General features: G+C 36.8%; 1 protein-coding gene across 1 annotated transcript; it reads right to left on the bottom strand.

Moving 5' to 3' along the window:
• Positions 1 to 687: 687 nt before the first annotated feature.
• Positions 688 to 14,097, bottom strand: NBS1 (nijmegen breakage syndrome 1). Its single transcript, XM_090014486.1, has 14 exons — positions 13,954 to 14,097; positions 11,067 to 11,120; positions 8,378 to 8,624; positions 8,077 to 8,165; positions 7,200 to 7,330; positions 4,915 to 4,961; positions 4,679 to 4,799; positions 4,521 to 4,607; positions 3,783 to 3,951; positions 2,685 to 3,037; positions 2,472 to 2,533; positions 2,275 to 2,374; positions 1,920 to 1,985; positions 688 to 1,293 (listed from the first exon to the last, which is right to left on the bottom strand). Exons 1-13 carry the CDS (start codon positions 13,988 to 13,990, stop codon positions 1,923 to 1,925), a joined length of 1,560 nt encoding a protein of 519 aa, XP_089870612.1. The 5' UTR covers positions 13,991 to 14,097; the 3' UTR covers positions 688 to 1,293; positions 1,920 to 1,922.
• Positions 14,098 to 19,366: the final 5,269 nt, after the last annotated feature.

The following is a 19,366-nucleotide window of genomic DNA, read 5'->3' on the forward strand; positions in this document are numbered from 1 at the left end:
TTTACCAGTTATAAGGGTAAAATGATAACTTCAAAACATGAGTCAGTGTTAACCCAAATCCAATGTTAGTTTATGATTGGGGTAATTTCATTAAACAATAAAAAAACTTTGGTAAGCATTTACAAACTCTCAAACGTTTGGAGGGGTATTTGAAAAAATCTCTTTTACAAAAAAACCTTTAGCCAACCCAGACGGGCCAGTGCCTGTTAATATTACCAGGTTATTCAACCACCCATATGCCAGTGGGGTTCGAACTTGCAACATCCCATTACACGGTGACTTGCAGAAACTGCTCCTACCAGATGGTCGGATCCCCGTTGGTAGTTTCTATCGAGATAAATTCAAGAGTGAACAAAAAATATGCCTATATGATTACGAGTTTTAGACTACAACCCTCCCCACTTGGGGACGTTCACAATGTGGCCCCAATCTATACAACAATTTTATCACGATCAAGTCATAAAAGGCAAAATCACAACAAAATTCTAAAAAAAAATCGGGTTATCATTTTTTTTCAAGTATTGCAATCATATTGGGGCGTTAATAAGATTTTAATATGGCTTTCCCTTGTATTATCCAAAAAAAAAAAACGGCAGCAAAAGATGCAAATTGATGTATTGAAAATTGAACTATCAAACTCGTCAAACAAGGTAGTCAGTTGAAAGAAACTAGAAAACCAAATGAATATACGCCATCATCGACTAAATTTTATTCAAGTTTTTAATTAAGAAACAAAACTAATCTTACCAAAGATCAATACTAACAATTTCCATTCTCTGACCATCTAAGAGACAAGACAAAAACAAGAACGAGATAGAGTACAAAAGTGGCGATAAAGTGTAACTGGTGCAGTACTTGGACACTAGGGACTACGAAAGGCATTCAGATCTCTCTCTCTCTCATTTACAAAAGGATGTTCCAAAGCAACAAAAGACTGGGAACAAAGACGGCAAAAAACAGAAACCAGCCAACACCTTACAGTTCCTGCCATAATGTAGAAGCTTGTCCCATACTGATTCAGCTTTCATTAATCCAGGAAGGGCTTCTGCTGGCCACTTTTCTTTGACATCACACAAATTGCTAGATTGCATAATCATCATCATTAACTGGGTGAAATAAGGACCAATTATTTCCCATCAGTGTCAAATTCCTCTCATTGCAAATGCACCCCCACTTTGTGTCAATCCCCGGTTTCTTCCTACTGGGCTGAATCCAACACTTTCAAGTAGAAAAAGGCTTCATGATCTCGTGTTCTTTAAGACTAATTTCCATAATGCTTGTCCTTCAAATAGGCTGTCATTGGACAAACACCACAAGAACAAAAACTTTAATGCATTATAGAACAATACACTGTCAGTCAGCTTTTCTAAGTTGCACATGCTTCTAACCATTAAAAATAATAATAAACATCTCTCCCCTTATTTTACAGTCATGTAAAAATCAAGTAAATGGAAATCTCGTTATAGAAACAGGATGATATCGATATGTGATGAAATAACACTAGTAAAAAGTACAGCACAGGATCTCAGCTCAGGGTGTTATCCCGGTGCACTATGAAAACAGACCACCAACATTACACCAATATTGGCTGGTCCTATGGACCCAGATCTAGGGTCTCCTCAACTGGATCTGGCTAAATCCTGAAAAAAAAAAACAGGCAAAGCATATCTCATCCAGATCGTGCAACATGTAGTCAACATAATTTTTTTAATCACAATTCTGCCCTTTAGTTGGGCGAAAACTCTGTGGAGTGAAGCCTGGAGACTGATTTGCAGACAAACATACAAGATCCAAATAGATTTGGACCTGCAGCCATCTGAAGCAATCAAATCCATCCATGTGATCAAATCTTGGACAAATGCAGTTTCTCTAGTTATGATAATGCAGGTTCAACCAACTTTGCAACTGAAACGATTTACCACTCATCGGCGATGAACAAGAAGGCCTTGCAATGAAGAACCGGCTATTCCTTTTTGTCTCTTAACCTGAACCAAATACCAGTAACAGAAATTTCAATTAGAACCTTCGCCATTCTACCAAAGGTTTGAAACTAGAATTTCATCTCAATACTCATAGTAGCCCATGTTAAGACAAGTTGTGAATGGAGACAGATCAAATATGGCTCACGCTCAATCCAGTGGCACGTAAATAAACAAAAAACAATGTAACCAATTCAAATCACCCTGAATGATCTGCAGTAGTTTAACAAACACTATTTTCAACATTCACCAGGCTATTAGATTAGTTGAATCAGGTAAAGAATGTTAGCCACACCCTTTCAGCATTGAATAAGTCTTCTGCAATGGCTTCGGCTTGCTTCCGCTTCTTCTCTTCTCTCACAAACTTTTCTCGTTCTGATTGACCTTCTGATTCACTAGAAAGAGCAGAAACACATGATGAATGGAAGGTGAGAACTATTTACTTGAGTAAAATTTTTCAAAAGAGACAAGGTAAAGAGGTCCAACATTTACATGTATGGATCCTTCGAGAATGGAATCAGATCCTTGAAGCTGTTACCAGATACACACACTCTCTGAATTTACAAGAAAATCCCAGCACAAGCAGCAGTTGCAACAGAATTAGAGTATAATTATAAAAGTTGCTGGTGGATGCATCTAACTAGGAAAATATAATTGCAGACAAGCATACATGTTTTTATCTCTTGTCAATGAAATAAAAGTTACCTTATTAAAGCATTTAAAGTTAACCACCTTTGGGGTTGATGAATGGTCTAATTTTGGTCTAGCATCATTTCTCACAATAAGGTCTTGGCTATATATGATCTCAGAATTCTGATATTCTGGCTCCTCTGCATCTGCCCCTCTACCATTCCTCTCTATGGCACGACCACCTTTAGTAAAGTGCTGCAATTTTTCATTCTGGGACGTGACATTGTATTGTGGGATCACTTTGTTCTCATATTTTCGGACTTCTGATTGAGCTACACCAGCATTTCCATGAGAGACCACACTATCCACCTCAACATCAGAATCCTCTACAATAGTCTCATCAGTGGAGTGTGACGAAGAGATAGTAACTACAAAGCCAACAAGGTGTGCACATAAGTTCCAGACCACAGACAAGAGAAACAAGTTGAAATGACCAAGTACTCCAGCTTGAAACAGTGATCCGAACTCAGGACTCAGTCCATGCCAAAGCTAAATGGATTTCAAGTTACTTGGAACCATAAATTGAAAAGGCAGCTTCAGTTGGCTCAACTGATCCACAGGCAATTCAGCCTGAACCCAATTCTCTTTGAAGAATTTCCTATTGACCAGGTTGAGCCAATCCCACATGTATGCCATCCCAAAAGAGGAATCAAATCATCAATTTGATGCAAATCCCAAAGCATCTAAGAAAGGTGCACTATTTTCAAATATAGTAAAAAAAAGAGTTATTTAGGAAATGGGTTGATTAACAAGAAAAATTAGAAACCAATTTGCAGTTTTCCGAAAAGCCAACAAGCATTTTATGGCTGCATTATGTTGCAGAGAGAGCTGCTTTTGTTGATCTCAAATGCAACCACCACCATGGAATTAGAAAGAAAACTGAATCATTCAAGCTTCAGGTTCCATGCATGGAGTTCAGAATTCGGGTCAACACAGATGCACCCTATGATTAAAAGCAACGGCAATAACAGCTTTTCAAGAAACAGAACATTCTTGTACACACACGCTGGAAACCTCAGACAACATAGCATAGATAATTTCATCAATTCATCATGGGCAACTATGATGGAACTAAAAACAGACATTTCCCTAGAAAGTGACTAAAACGCTTACTAGAGGGCAATTCAACAAGAGCCTCGTCCAGGTGTCCAGATAAAACTGCACGAATCAAATTAATATCATTGATTCTAGGCAATGAATTGACGGAACAGCGTTTGTCAAATGCATTAGTAGACTCAACAGGGATAACAAGAATAACTTTGTTTCTTCCATCTGCAGGAACCTGGCATCCAAAAGTAAAAGAAAAATATATCAACCAGTCAGACTCATCAGGGTTTTCCTAGAACTTTATTGAAACAAGCAATTAAAAATGAAAATTAAAATAACATAAAATCTACCTGTTTTTAGAATTTGAGCCATAGGAAATTATAGGCAACAGAAAACATACTAAAATTTTCAGATCATTTGGAAAATTAAAGACTATGTAAAACCCACTCATTTTAGTATTCAATCAAATAATTTAAAAAAATATAGCCACAGACATGCCACAACATTCAGAATTCTTGACCTGTAAAAGCAGATGACACCACATATCAACAATACTATAAGCACTTAGGAACAAAGATCAATGTGCATGTGCTATTAGAGCATCGGTGAAATTTTTTAATTAAAAAAAATGTTTGCACTACTGACAATGTAAGCATTAAGGCCAATTGTATTCAATAAAGATATAGTCAACATGACACCAAATTGCACTAAATTTGGTACGTGCTAGAAAAATGAACCTTTAACAACCACATACTTAACAACCATGAAATCAAGGAAGAAGGAGATTCAGGAAGACTGACTTACTGGGTTACTTGAACTGAAGGTATCAATTGAGGAAACCTTGGCACCAGAACCTTCGAGCAACAACTTTAACTTTTTACCAAATGTATACTGCATAAACATAATTTCATTAGAAAAACCAACATGACTTACTACAAGATCAAAATGAAAGAAGAAGTTACCATATGTGGAGATCCCAATAAAAAAATATGTTCTGCTAAACAGTTTTCTCGGACTTTTGGGACCACAATTTTGACTCGTGCAGAAAATTCTCCTTCTCCCAATGTTAGGGTAGGAGAATAGCTGAGCAAAGAAGAAAACTTGGTTGGTTAGCTTCAAAAAAGAATATGATTCCAGAAAAAAGAACAGCAATAAAGATGCTTCAGGTGGTTGAGATAGAACCAAAAGCAACACTTACAAAGAGCATCTTGGGATTTCTGTTGAAACTTTTTCCACTGCAATAGCCTGAAAACAGTATAGCATCAATCATGCACATACAATACAATACGCATGAGTCAGAGGAAGATAGATTTTTTGCATTTGATGACGATATTTGTAGACCATTTCTAAATATTGATAAACATAGATCAACAAAACAACCAGAAAATCCCAAAAAAAAGAACGATAAATATCTTGAGATGCTAGAATCCATGAAGTTACAAAATCACAAAAATTGAAACAAATGCAGATGTGATGGGCTAAGCCACATAGGACTAAGAACAGGCATGAAGCAAGGAATAATATATAAGGCATAGCTTGATATCCTAGAATCCATTAAGTTACAAATCACAAAAAAAAAAAATTAGATACCTAGTGCAACTCATGTGATGGAATAAAAGCCACAAAGGACTAAGAAACAGCATGCTGGGCAAAGAACAATTATATGAGGCCTCAAATGTACCGCAATAGGTACAAGTATCTCAGGGACAAACATGAAGTTGGATACAAGATGAATCAGAATCAAAATCCATAATATAAAGTGCATGTTCAGCAGTTGTCTTTGAGCAGCTGACAATTTTGCACCCAAATGTTAGAATTTAGATGTAACATATAAAATCATCATCTAAAGGCCTTTCATTCTACAATTAAATTTATGTTTAAATTACATAAGAATATTGAAGGCTCAAAATAGAAAAGATGGCACAACCAAGACCAAGTTCATCCATATCTAACTGTGAGCAGCTCTACTCGTCATATGCATAGATGAACTATGTAGAGTGGTCATTTAATTGGCATCAACAAGTAAATCCAGAAACTTGTGGACAGTGAACCCAGATTGACTTGACCTGAGAACAGCTGGGATACATGTAAATGGGAGTATGAATCCAAGTCCTATAAGACCCAGCCCAGCCTCAGCCCGATAAAGATCAGGTCAGAGGCTGTCCCTGGGCCATCAGGTTCTAACAGATATCAGCTCAGTTCAGCCAACTCCACCCCCAAGTACAAGGAAGTCTTAAACTTTTGGTCCATTACTTTCCGTAGGTTTCACAAACAGAATGCAATTCTTTCACTGGATATCCTAAGTGTGTATGTGTGTGTGTGCATGCACACACAGATATGCTACCATCTTTAGTATCATATTATCTGGTGGGAAATCACAGTTCTGAGCTTCATCTGCTCAGTCTGATCCAATGGTTCATTTATTAGGAAACACACCTTGGATCAAGTCCTTTAAACATAAAGTCCTCATGTTTCAAGACAAAGTTTTCGTGCATCTTAGTTTTTTTGGAGCTCTTGAGAAACTTGTTTACGCATCACAATTACATGATCCAACATAGGGGTGGCAAAATCTGACCCGACCCGCCAACCCGCTTCTTAGCCGGGTTAGGGTTTGGCTTAAACGGGTTTGTGTCGTAAACGGGTCGACCCGCCTAACCCGTTTATTAAACGGGTCGTGTTCGTGTTAGGGGTATGCCAACCCGCCAACCCGTTTACACGAACCCGTCAACCTGTTTATATATATATATATATATATATATATATATATATATATATATATATATATATATATATATATATATATATATATTAACTTACCGTGTTACTCAGGTCGGTTATCGTGTCAACCCATTTAATAAACGGGTCATTGTGTCGTGTCGACCCGACCCGTTTATTAAACGGGTTAACCGTCTCGTGCCGGGTTACCCGTTTAATAAATGGGTCGTGTTCGTGTTTGCCACATCCGACCCGTTTAATAAACGGGTCGTGTTTGTGTTGAGGTATTCTGACCCGCCAACCCGCCGACCCGACCCGATTGCCACCCGCTTGATCTATAAAACATTCAAAAAATTGTTAAAAACTGGAATGGTCTACAATGAACTAACAATAAGTGTGTGTGTGTGTGTGTATATATATATATATATATATATATATATATATATATATATATATATATATATTGCACCTCTTCATCCAACAAATAGTGACATTGGATCCTATGTATCTATGTATGTACAGCTCATTTTAACAATATGTTGTCCAATTTTTATCAGACAAATATATGGGTGCAGTTTCACAATGCTACAAGGCATGTTTCCTACATGATACATGAAATCTTAATTTACAAGTCATAGATTAACAGGGAACTTTACATTGACATATTAAAATTTCCTCTCTAAGATTAATCATGTTCTCAGAAGCACTTCTCTAGCAAAAAGTTGAATCATGAAAATATGCCAAGCAAAGCAAGGATTTGAAATGTACCTTAATCCAGTCACTAAGAACAACATGTTTTTGTGCCACTACGGCCTCAATAACATCTTCTGTTACAGGTGAAAGTTCATCAACAACCACATGTGTGCACTCTGGGCTCCATTTGTGGAGAGCACATCCACCTATCCAACATAAACACAAACAGTTGTGGGCTATCAATTAATCAAAGAAACTATTCAGGGAAACAAGACGAAGAACAACACAAACTGTCAATTAGTAAACAAAAAGGTTGGTAGATACACAACTTAAAAGCTGATTCATTTATAGCTCATAAAAAAATGCTGCTGTTAGCCTTAGGCCAATTAAGCTAATTTTGTAGTTAAAATCATATTATCATTCCAAAAGACCAATTACGCCACTTGTTGTCAAAAACTTCATACTTCTATGTGCATACAATTAGGATCAAATGTTTTGTTTTTCCATACATTTGCTAAGCTATTTCATATCCTTCCCTCCCTTCTAACTTCATTAATCATCCTTGATTTTGTTCACTTCGTAAAAACTATATGGCAAAGAAAGAATCATGGAAAGACATAGGTCTTAGATAAATGTACAAACACTAACGCAGCATCTTCAATATGCCTTTTTAAACAGATAAGAGAAATTAAACTAACCATTTGTGTGAGAGGAGGTGAATCATAAAGATCAATCTAACCTATCTGACATTTTGCTCAGTAACATGACTTTACATGACATAACAATCAATAGCTTTTAAAATTAAGATTGGATTTGCAAACTCACAGTATCTTAAGATTCATAGCATCTTTAGCAACAAATAATTTCAAATCTTTTTACATAACTAATTGCTTAAACAAGGCACTGACATTCAGGTTAGCAAAAGCACAAAGTCCTTGATGTCAACACTAACCAATGAATAAGACAAGATCTTGAAGAGTGTGCATCGCTTTTGAGGCCTCTGTTTGATGAATAAATATCAAGAGTGGAATGAAGCAAAACCTGCAAAGAAAGAAAATTTTGAATAACATATAAAAATAATGTGAGCACAACTTTATGAAAAAGGTGGAATGAAATAAAAATGTTCCAAGTTCCAAGAAAGGGTACCAAGAAAAGAACTTTCAGCATTAGAAATTATGCTCAAGGAATGCATGTTGAGTTAATCACCATTCAATAAGCAACAAAACTTTGTTAAGGTAAAAGATGACAATCACCTGAATGTTGCATTACCAGTTCCAAAAGAGACCAAGTCTCCATCTTTTAAAGGTACCTGCTTGTCTGGTAATGAAAAAATTGGCTTGGACCCACTTTCCTTGTTTACAAATGTGCCAAATTTTGACTGGTCTTTCAAAAAGACTTTTGAGAGACCATTTAGGTTTTTCTGTAAAGGATCCCAATCAATTACCACCTCTGCATGAACGCGTGAAATTGTTCTATCCTTTTGAACAACCACATCACAATCTACAACCACAAAGGCAAATAGACACTGCTTAAGTTCTAAGAAAGCGAAAAATTAAAATGATGAAGAGTATACAAAAATAGTCTTAAATGATAAACAATTGATAAAGCATAATGGAAATATATCAAGATGAAATTTTTTAATTCAACAACATAAATTTGTTTGTAATAAAAACAATAGAAATAAACAATCTAAATAATATGACGAATCATAAGAGGCATCTAGATCTTTGCTTCATTATTTTCCAAATTATTTTTTAATTTGTGAGAGACCTAAACGGCTAAACCTATTTTAAAGGTACAACATACAATTATGCCCAAGTGCCATAACTTCAGGTTTTAACAGCTTAAATATTTGTGTTTTAGTCATTCTGATTTCAAAATGACAAGAAAACCATCATCATGCACAACCACCACTAACATCAGCAATAACCCCCAATTTCACTATCATCATCATTGTCTGCCACTTCAAATGCTATCACCATACAATCAACTATTATTCTCTTAGTTTTGCAGGTTCTCTTCTAGAAGAGTCCTTAGATTCCATGAATAGGAAAATAGGGTCTCAGGAAAAAATGGGAACCCCCCTTTTTGTCAATTCCATAGTGTAACATGCAATATAAACTATGTCACATGGGTGCGGGTGCGGGGGTGCGGCACTTTCAAAAACCTTGGGTGCGGAGGTGCGGCAAAAAATAATATATATATATATATATATATATATATATATATATATATATATATAGATAGATAGATAGATAGAAGGGGAGTCTAGGAGTTCCCCCCGGCACGGGTCCCGTTGCGCTGACCGCGGGCGGGGGTCCAGGGGGGCCTCCCCTGGCGGGGGGTTATAGGGGGGCAGCCCCCCCCCCCCCCCCCCAAGATTTTTTTAAATTCCAAAGCCCATTTCATAGGGCAAAATAAAAAAAAAAATCCAAAAAATGGACCAAAATGACCCTGGGTTCCGTCAACGCACCAGAGGTCGGGTTGACCGCACCGGGTGCCGCGCCCGCGTCACATCGACGCGGGTGCGGCACCTGTCTGGCCGAATCCCTGTGACATAGAGTATAAATTATAATAAATATTAATATTTCACATATATATATTTCTCTTTTTTTCTTCCTACTCTATATCATACATATCATAAATACACGTTTATATCGTAGTCACAGACTCACAAATATCGGCGATATTTTGAAAATATAGCGATATTATTGTGTTATATTCATCAAACAATATTATAGGTAAAATATTGCGATATTTTGAAAATATCGCCAATTTGATAAAATCATGATATTATCACGAGAATATTGCGATATTCTCATGATAATATCGTGATATTATCAACTTTTGTTACTGTTTTTACTTATTTTCTACATCTTAAAGGTGTCTTTCTTTTTTCTTTTGTATTTTTTACTTATTTCTTTTAGCATATATGTATTTTATTTTCTAAACATGACATTTTTTACTTATTTTTGTTATTATATATATATTTATTTATTTATTTTTATTTTTTTTATGCCCGAGATTTATCACCAAAAAGATAATATTGAGAGAAATAGCCTCGCCGAGATATAGCCTATACCGATATTTGTGACTATGGTTTATATATCAATCAAAATTCTCAACCGGGTGTCATGAGCTAACCATGAATTAATTATTGGAATAAGATTCATGCGCTTCATTTTGAAAGTTTGAATTAATTGAAATTCATAAAGAAAAAGTGACTCTTTGAAATTTAAAACATTATTCCTTATTTGTATGGAAAGCTACTCAAGGGCGACCTTCCATGGATTCACCTATCTAAGTCATAGATAAGGTTGCAAAAATCAGAATTGAATACTGCTTCTGAATAATCTGAGGAACACCACAGGTAGAGGAACACCAAAGTACTAAAAAAACAAGAACAACAATTACCAATTTATCAGCAACATACTCTCAAAAAGTCAAAAACTAAATAATAAAGATTTTGTAAAATCTTTTAAGACATTAATTGGTAAAAGTATTGCAGTTTCCCTTTTTAGTAAGGCCTGCATAGAAATATGTCATTGAAGTGGGTAAAGCTAAAGCAACAGCAGTATATATACCATTTGTAGATGAAACTAACTCCCCATGAGGTAACTGTATGATTCTCCAGGGTAAAAGAGCATCTGTCAAGCTAGAAACAAAAATAAATAGGAAAAGAGTTCCAAGAAAAGGAACCCAATGACCATATTCTTCTTTTAAAAAGGAATAAATTTGGTGATTCATGATATGAAAGCAAACCACAAAGCAATTACAGTTCCATGCTTCCCAAGGAAATTCAATAGCAAACATCTTTTACAGTCAACAGAGAACAGTAGCGCACAAAATAAAAGCCAAAAGTTGAGAAAAACTAATGAAATATAAGTTCATGAATCAAATCTTTAAAAAGTTCGGAGATACTCAAATTTTCATCGGATTTACCTTTTCGACCAATTTTATATGTCCCTTTAGAAAAGAAATAGTATGTTGGTGCACCTGCCATGAAAACCAAAAAGGCATAAAGCATTTCAAAAGCATTCAAAACTAAAAAGATGATGTGCAAAAGTACAGAGGCGAATACTTTATAAATGGAAATATGAATGAACACCATAGAAAGGAATATGATAGCGCCCAAATGTCTTGCCAGATCATACTAAAGCTACACATACAATATTACTAATGCATTTTTAACCCCAAAATGCACACATACATACATATGCATGTATCTATGTATGTGAGATACAATAGCGGAATACAGAACTCTCAAAGCCCTAACCCCCAATATTCCCGAAAACTCACTCTCTCAAGAAAATAGGCAGCTCCTCATAAAAGAAAGAAGCCCTAAAGTAGCATGTTCCATCATACAGTCTCCAAAATATTTTCAGATTGGGTCATGGATCGAAGCGAGTCCAAAATTCAAGACACCCACAACAAAATGTATCATTATTGTATACGGTTTCATATGTTTGGCACGTCCCAACCCTTGTTTCTCAAGTTCCTAATTGGTCTCCTACTATTTTTCCCATTTTTTCATATACTAAACAATAACAAATTGACTCTTTGACAAAAGATATTTGTTGTGTCTGTGTGTGTCAAAAAACATACAAAATACATAGATATACGGGGCTCTCTTGTTCATGCATGTGATCAATCCACAACAGAATCTCATATAGCAGCAAAAGCAAAACTATCCTACATGCTCAAATCATCTATTTTCATAAACAAATCCATTTGCAATACAACATTTTAATTTCTCCATTCTAACACATATCCTTCGCTTCATGTTGAGTCACTTAGTCTCATTTCACACTACTGTAAGTTATTTCGCCATGTTCATGGGACGTCAAAAACTATAAGCAGTCCAGTTGTATATCTTACTTTGCAACATCTGCAACCAACATATTCAGAAGCCTTTGATCACATTACAATTGCACTGAGTCAATTATCTTTCTGTTAAGTCGCCTCACGAGGACATATTTCATGCCAGATCCATACATTCTGCTGTGAAATTTACACTGTAGCAGTTATGCAATTCTTTTTACATTACAAACGCTTTGATTATAGCCTAAACTCCAATTTTGGCATCCGATTAGAAGCTCTATATGTGAAAGCTAGCTAATATGAACTATTTCCACACACAAAAAAAAATGAAAATAAATAATTTCAAGGAATGCACCTTATTTGAAATAAAAACCCCCATTCACCTGATGTGTTACAAACTTAATACAACATAAACATCTATGTACTTAAAATTAAAAGAAAAAAGAAAAAGAAAAGAAAAACTTCATAGGTGATTCTGAGTTTAGACCAGAAGTATGTTGATGGTCAAGATACAATGCCACACCAATTAACCAAGTGCATGGTTATTGCCATGCATAAATTTCAAAGGTTCATCATTTCACATCACAGAAGACCATAAACACATCTTAGTATTGTTGCAAGATAGTTTGTAAAATCTCTAGCTTTCCTTTTAACCTCTATTCCTGGAAGGATGGCAGATAAGGCCATCTTTGTCTCTTAGACAATCTAAGGTGCCCGTTATGCAAAACCACAACAGATACAAAGAAACCCATAGGATAAAGAGAAGAAAAGAACAAGAGAAGACACAAGATTCGGGTGGTTCGGTACTCAGGCCTATGTCTACGGGCGAAGGAGGAGCAAGAAATTCGCTAGAAAATGTGAGGAAATACAGAGGTGAGATACAGAGCTCTCAACCCTAATCCCCAATACACCTGAAATTCTCATGCCCAGCTCTCAAAAGGAGGCAGCTATATATATATATATATATATATATATATATATATATATATATATATATATATATATATATATATATGACGAATGGCGTAAAACAAAAAATTACAAAACTAGACAGGTCCATACCGCAGGGGCTCACCCCAGAAAAATCCCCATTGCACGGTCATCAAAATATTTTGAGTCTGATCATGGATAGGAGCGGGTCCAAAATTCAAGACACCCAGAACAGTGTCTCCTCATCTTTCTATTAAAATCACCCTCTTTCTCAACAAAATAGGTCATACATAAGATTCCAATATACCACCTATTGGCTTTCTTGAACAGATCAAAGCCATGGAGACACAACACTAATGCAACACCTACAACACACACCATCAAGTACAATAACATGCAAGATCAAAAGCATACTGTGCTGGTAACAGGTTGCTGCCTCATAGCCACATGAAAGAGGCAGCCCGATGAATCGAATGGAATTCCAAGTAAGTATTCAAAGTCGTAAACAAGATACGATTCCCCTTCCTTATTGAGAAGCAAAACAAGCACATTCAAACCTCTGCCTAAGTTTATTAGGAAGAGCGGTAGCACATGCAAGTGCATCTCTCGCTACGCTTGAAAACCAACTGCAAGAACTACAGATTACAATCTCATGGCATGAGGATTAGCACTTGATATTTACACATGAAATAATCATCTCTTCCATCCATGGTGGCATTAATGAAATTGCTTCTAAAGCAAACAATCAATGTTCCCACCAACAGATTCATCGGTACGCCAATTATAATTGTCTACCCATCTTTTCACAACACCAGGAAACTAGTCAAAAAGATGTTTAATTAGTAAAAATCAAATACCCACCATTTAAAAACAAAAGATGCATGCACATGGAACTTCAAAGTTTCCAATCAATACTCTAATGAAACTTCAAAGTAGCGATTAACAAAACTACCAACAAATAGAAAGATACGAAAATGGCGAAGTACCAACAAAAAATAAGGGAAAAAGAAAATTAATGGGTTCTGGATTCAACACCAACATTGGTTCAAAGAAATAATGACAAAAATCATAAACATACCAAGAGAGGGGTCGACCGGGAATAGTCCCCACACCATTTTTGGCAAAATATATAGGGATTCAGCAAGTGGGGAACATCAATACCGGCTATTATTCTCAGTCGCCGACTTCACCAGTGTCGAATTCGGAGAAACAGGGCTCTCAAAATAGCGGGAAGGAGGCTAAAGGTAAACCCCTAACCAAAAAAAGGTCTCATGATGAGTTTTTTCTTTTTCTTTTTTCTTTTTTTTCCTACGATGAGGATACGACACGCCTTCAGCGGCAACCCCCAGGTTGGGCCCATGACTATCCTGACGTACGTGGCCCACCTTCAAAAGCTACGGACACACCCTCGCTCCAACGAGCCAGGATCAGGTGCCTTTACATGAGACACACTTTGAGTGTGCATCACACTCAAAGTGCGCCATGTGAAGGCACCTAATCCTGGCTCCGCACCAGCGGGGTTTGATCAGCAGCCTTAATCTCAGCGCCTTCACAACCATGAGGGTATTTGCCTGAAGAGCGAAATCACGAGGTTTATTTGAAAAATGTGAAGATTTTGGCGGGTATATTAATTAAGATTAAAAAAATGGACGGAGATTTAAAATTTGCTCTTGGTTTAATTTCTGTTGTACTGGGAACCATCCAGGGGACCAGTCACTAGGGGTGGCAAAACCTGACACGACCCGCCAGCCCGCCTCTTAGGCGGGTTCGGGTTGGGCTTAAGCCAACCTGTTTAATAAACGGGTCGACCAACCTGACCCGTTATTAAACGGGTCAGGTTCGGGTTGGGGGTATGCCAACCCGGCTGACCCGTTTATTAAACGGGTTAGGCGGGCAGGTCAACCCGCCAACCCGCTAACCCGACCCGCCAACCTGTCCGCCAACCCGACCCACCAACCCGCCAACCCGTTTTCCCGACCCAACCCATTTATTAAACGGGTTGGCGGGTCATGTCGGGTTACCCGTTTATTAAATGGGTCGGGTTAGTGTTTGCCACAACCGACCCGCCAACCCGACCCGATTGCCACCCCTACCAGTCACATTTGGTAAGTGTAGGGATCACCATCAGGGCCGGGTGCCCAGCCCGTAACAAGTTGAGCTCGAGATCTGCAGCCCAGGCCATATTCAAGTCAGGCAGGGCCCGGCCCTATTAGATAATCGGGCCCAAATCAGGGTGGGCTCTTGTGTAATTTACACAAGGTCTGACAGGTCCAGCCCATTAGCTGTATCGGGCCTAAAGGGCCCAGCCCTAAAGTGTGGTAAATCACACTCCTTCTTTACTGATCAGATTACAAAAGGTTAAATAGCAAAAATACAACATAAATTGGGATCCAAAATCAAAATGTTGTTACAATATCTTCCACATTTAGAAGTTTTTTTAAACGTGAATCCTTGCTGGGCCTTTATTTCAAATGTTGAATGTCCATGATCCTCATTTGGATGTGTGCAATCTCCTCGATCATTATCTTCAACACTCCCCCCTCAAGATGGACTTTTGGGGATTAATTATTCTCACCTTGCTCACGTCCTACAGCTTTTGTGACCTTTTGATTTTTACTGGGAACAAACTTAGTACATATAACTTCTTGCTCTAATTTTTCTCTCAACAAATGACAATCTAATTGGATATATTTTGTTCTTTCATGAAAAACAAGATTTGGCATCGTTGATGGGTTGTCACAAAAATATCTAAAGCTTCTTAGAGCTCAAAATACAAGTGGGACAAGGTGTTGGAGTGTATAAAATGGTCAGAGACACATAATCAATGAATACAAGGTCGAATACACTTGGTTTGGATAGCTTAGAGTTAGTTTACAGGGTTTGCTACTCTGAAATACAAATCTTGATATGCCTAAAAACACACATTTCAGATGAGGGAGATATGACCTTCCGAAGTTGGCATAAAACGCAAGGCTCACGTGAATGATGGGTACTACACGCACAGCTGTGCCTCTTGAGGCCCATAGCCGCACACCAAAATGACATATCCATGTGACATTGCTTCAAATGTGCTGCCCCCACATGAATCCCTGCCATTTGCTATTGGGCACCTGTATGAAAAAGATGGGAGGGTGCCAGCACATCAAAAATATGCAAACGATTCAGTCTCTCATAAAAGTAGGACCAAGGCTCATGTACAATGTAATTGCACAAAGTGTGATGCCCCCCTTCTCTTTTTTGACACGTCTGATTTAGAAAACATATCATGTTTAGGTCTTGTGGGGCCTCACATCTGAAGCAGACACATGTTGTGCAAAGAGATGAGGTGGCACAGTATTTTTGTGCAATTACATTGTGGTGTATCCTGATCTAACAGTAGACAGTACTGCTCATGTTATTTTGTGAAATTCTCAAATCATTGAGTAAATATCTTAGCCATGTTATTTCGCATGTACCTGCTGCCGAGGCTTGATATTCCGTGGTTTGCTTCTTTGTCTTCCACGAGATGGCTGATGCTATAATATAAAAAAGCTGCAATACCCTGTAGTTGATCTCCTAGTGAATGAACAACTTGCCCAGTCTTAAGCAACATAGCAGAATATATTCAAATCTCCCTCAGACTCAAGCAAAATTCCCTGTCCTGGTGTATATTTCAAATATCTCACAAGTTTCATAGCTGCCTCTTAGTGTAGCTGCCTCTGTTCTTGCATAAACTGACTTAATATGTGAACTGCACATGTGATGTTTGGTAGTGTTATGGTCAGATATATGAGTATGACAACGAGTCTTCTAATAGACGTTAGATCTTTGATAATCTCTTTAGAGTGATCCAATTTGTGATTGGGTTCCATAGGTGTTTCACTTGGTTTAGATTCTAGGAGACCAATTTCTTTTAATAATTCAAGTGTATACTTCCTTTAATTCAAAAATATACTTTTATTTGATCAGGCCACTTCAATTTTGAGAAAAAAACTTCAATTTTCCAAGATCCTTGATATGGTAAGAAGTCTTTCAACTTTCTTACCATTTCATCGTCATTTCCAGTTATTATCACGTTGTCAACATATATGAGGACATATGTTTGCTTGTCTCCCGATATTCGTGAAAATAATGGGTATTGTTTGAAATTGTCTTTCTTTAAGACACTTGAAAATTTGACAAACCACTGTCTGGATGCATGTTTCAATCCTTATAAGGATTTATTCAAATGACATGCTCGAGTCTCTCCCTCATGCGCAAAGCCGAGTGGCAATTTCATATATGTTTTTCATCAAGGTCGCCATGGCGTTGTCTCCTGGTATACGAGAAAATAATAAGTAATTCAGAAGAAGAGGATAAGAATACTCCCTTGTTTAGTGTACCCTTTGTGTATCTCATAATCCGCAAGATGACACTCATGCGAACCGATGTTGGTGCATCTTGAAACCGACTTGCAGTATGAACTGCATGAGAAATATCTGGTCTAGTAATACTCAGATACATTAATGATCCCACAAGCTGCCTGTAGGGGGTGAGATCAGAGAGAGGAATGTCATAATTAATCTTCATTTTAGCTCTTACTATAGCAGGAGTTTCACAAACTTTATCATCCGTAATACCTGACCTATCAATAATCTCGTATGCAAGCTTAGTTTGAGACAAAAAATACCCTCTATGAGAGTATGCAACTTCAATACCCAAAAAATAAGTTAGAAATCTCAAATCAGACATTTCAAATCTATCATTTAAAATTGATTTTATGCTTTTAACCCCTTTAGTATCACTTTCGATTATTAGCATATCATCTATATACAAAAGCAGAATGACAATCCCTGCATTGGTTTTTCTAACGAACAAAGCAGTATCAGTGAAACTGGCTGAAATCCCATTTTCTAACATTACAGAGTTAAACCTATCATACCAAGCCTTGGAACCGAGCTTTATATCTCTCAAAAGATCCATCACTTTTAGTCTTAACCTTAAATATCCAGTTGCACCCTGTTTCTTTTTTACCCTTAGGAAGAACTTGAAATTCTCCAGTTTTTGCCTTGTTGAGAGCTGAAAGTTCACATTTCATTGCTTCCAGCCACTCATTATTTTTTTTGGCTTTTTTGAAGTTCTTGGGTTCTACATAAAAATGAATGGCGCTAAGACATACTCTATGTTTAGGAGTAAAGAAATCATATGAGATGAACCTAGAAGTCATCTTTCTATTTCTCTCAGTTCTTCGTAGATTTTCATCATTTGTTGAATTGGAACCACTAGGTTCGCTGTATTTTTCAATCGCACTCATAAAATTGTTTCTGTCTTTATGGGTATATGTTATAGGGTCTCTCGAATCCCCTTCATCACTATGTTGGGAGATAGGAGGATGAAAGGAAATATCTCCTTCGTCTTCTTTATCATTGGCCTCATTAGGAGTGAGTTCATCATCACTATCATCATCATGAGCTAATCATTCAAATAAGGAGTAATCCATGTTTTCTTTAAAAGGTCCACTTCTTTCAAAACCATTAACATTTTTCAGAAAACTCACATTTCTGGAAACATATAATTTATCATTCTTAATATCATAACAATGAAACCCTTTTTAGGTTTCGGAATATCCAAGAAAGACGCAGGCAATGGCTTTCGGTGAAAGCTTGTCGTTCTTGTCAGTAAGAACAAAGCATTTGCAACCAAAGTTTCTCAATCGAGTATAGTGAAGTTCTTTGGTATACAACATTTCAAAAGGCGAGATAAGTTTTTTGAAGGTAGCCGATTTATTAGATAGACAGACGCTAAAACAGCTTCAGCCCAAAAACCTTTTAAAATGTTTTGAGAGATAAGTAAAGTTTGAGTTGTCTCTATTATGTGTCTATGTTTTCTTTCGTCTAATCCATTTTTTTGAGGGGTTTTCGGACAAGATCTTTGGTGAAGAATACCATGACTTTTAAGATAATTTTTGAATTCACTTGAAAGGTATTCTCCACCAGAGTCAGTTCTAAAAATTTTTAGATCCCCATTGAATTGATTTTTAATCATCATATTTGTGTTTAAGAAAATAAATCCAACAATATCTCGTGTAGTCGTCAACCAAAACAACATAATATGCAAAACCTTCTTTTGACAACACAAATGTCGGTCTCCATACATCCAAATGGACAATTTCAAAAGGTCTTGTTATAAACATAGAACTTGGACAAAAAAATAAATTTTTTATTTTCCCAAGTGTACAATCATTACAATTGAAATCACTTTTACATAGACTTTTAACAAAAGGTAAATGATTTTTTTTTATAATATTTGGATGTCCAAGTCTCTTGTGTCACACATTAATATCTTTTTGTTGGACAACATTACAAAATGGGTTCTTTGGAATTTGAAGAGAAACGACATAGTAAAGATCGCCCTTCCTAGAGCCTTCTCCAATCAACCTCCCAGACCGCTGATCCTACATCCAACAATTGTTAGATGAAAATTTTATATCACACCCATGATCCGAGAGTTGAGAAACCGAAAGTAAATTTAAG

This window comes from Nuphar pumila, chromosome 7 (genome assembly GCF_984573655.1).
Source record: "Nuphar pumila chromosome 7, dmNupPumi1.hap1.1, whole genome shotgun sequence".
Classification (NCBI taxonomy): Eukaryota; Viridiplantae; Streptophyta; class Magnoliopsida; order Nymphaeales; family Nymphaeaceae; genus Nuphar; species Nuphar pumila.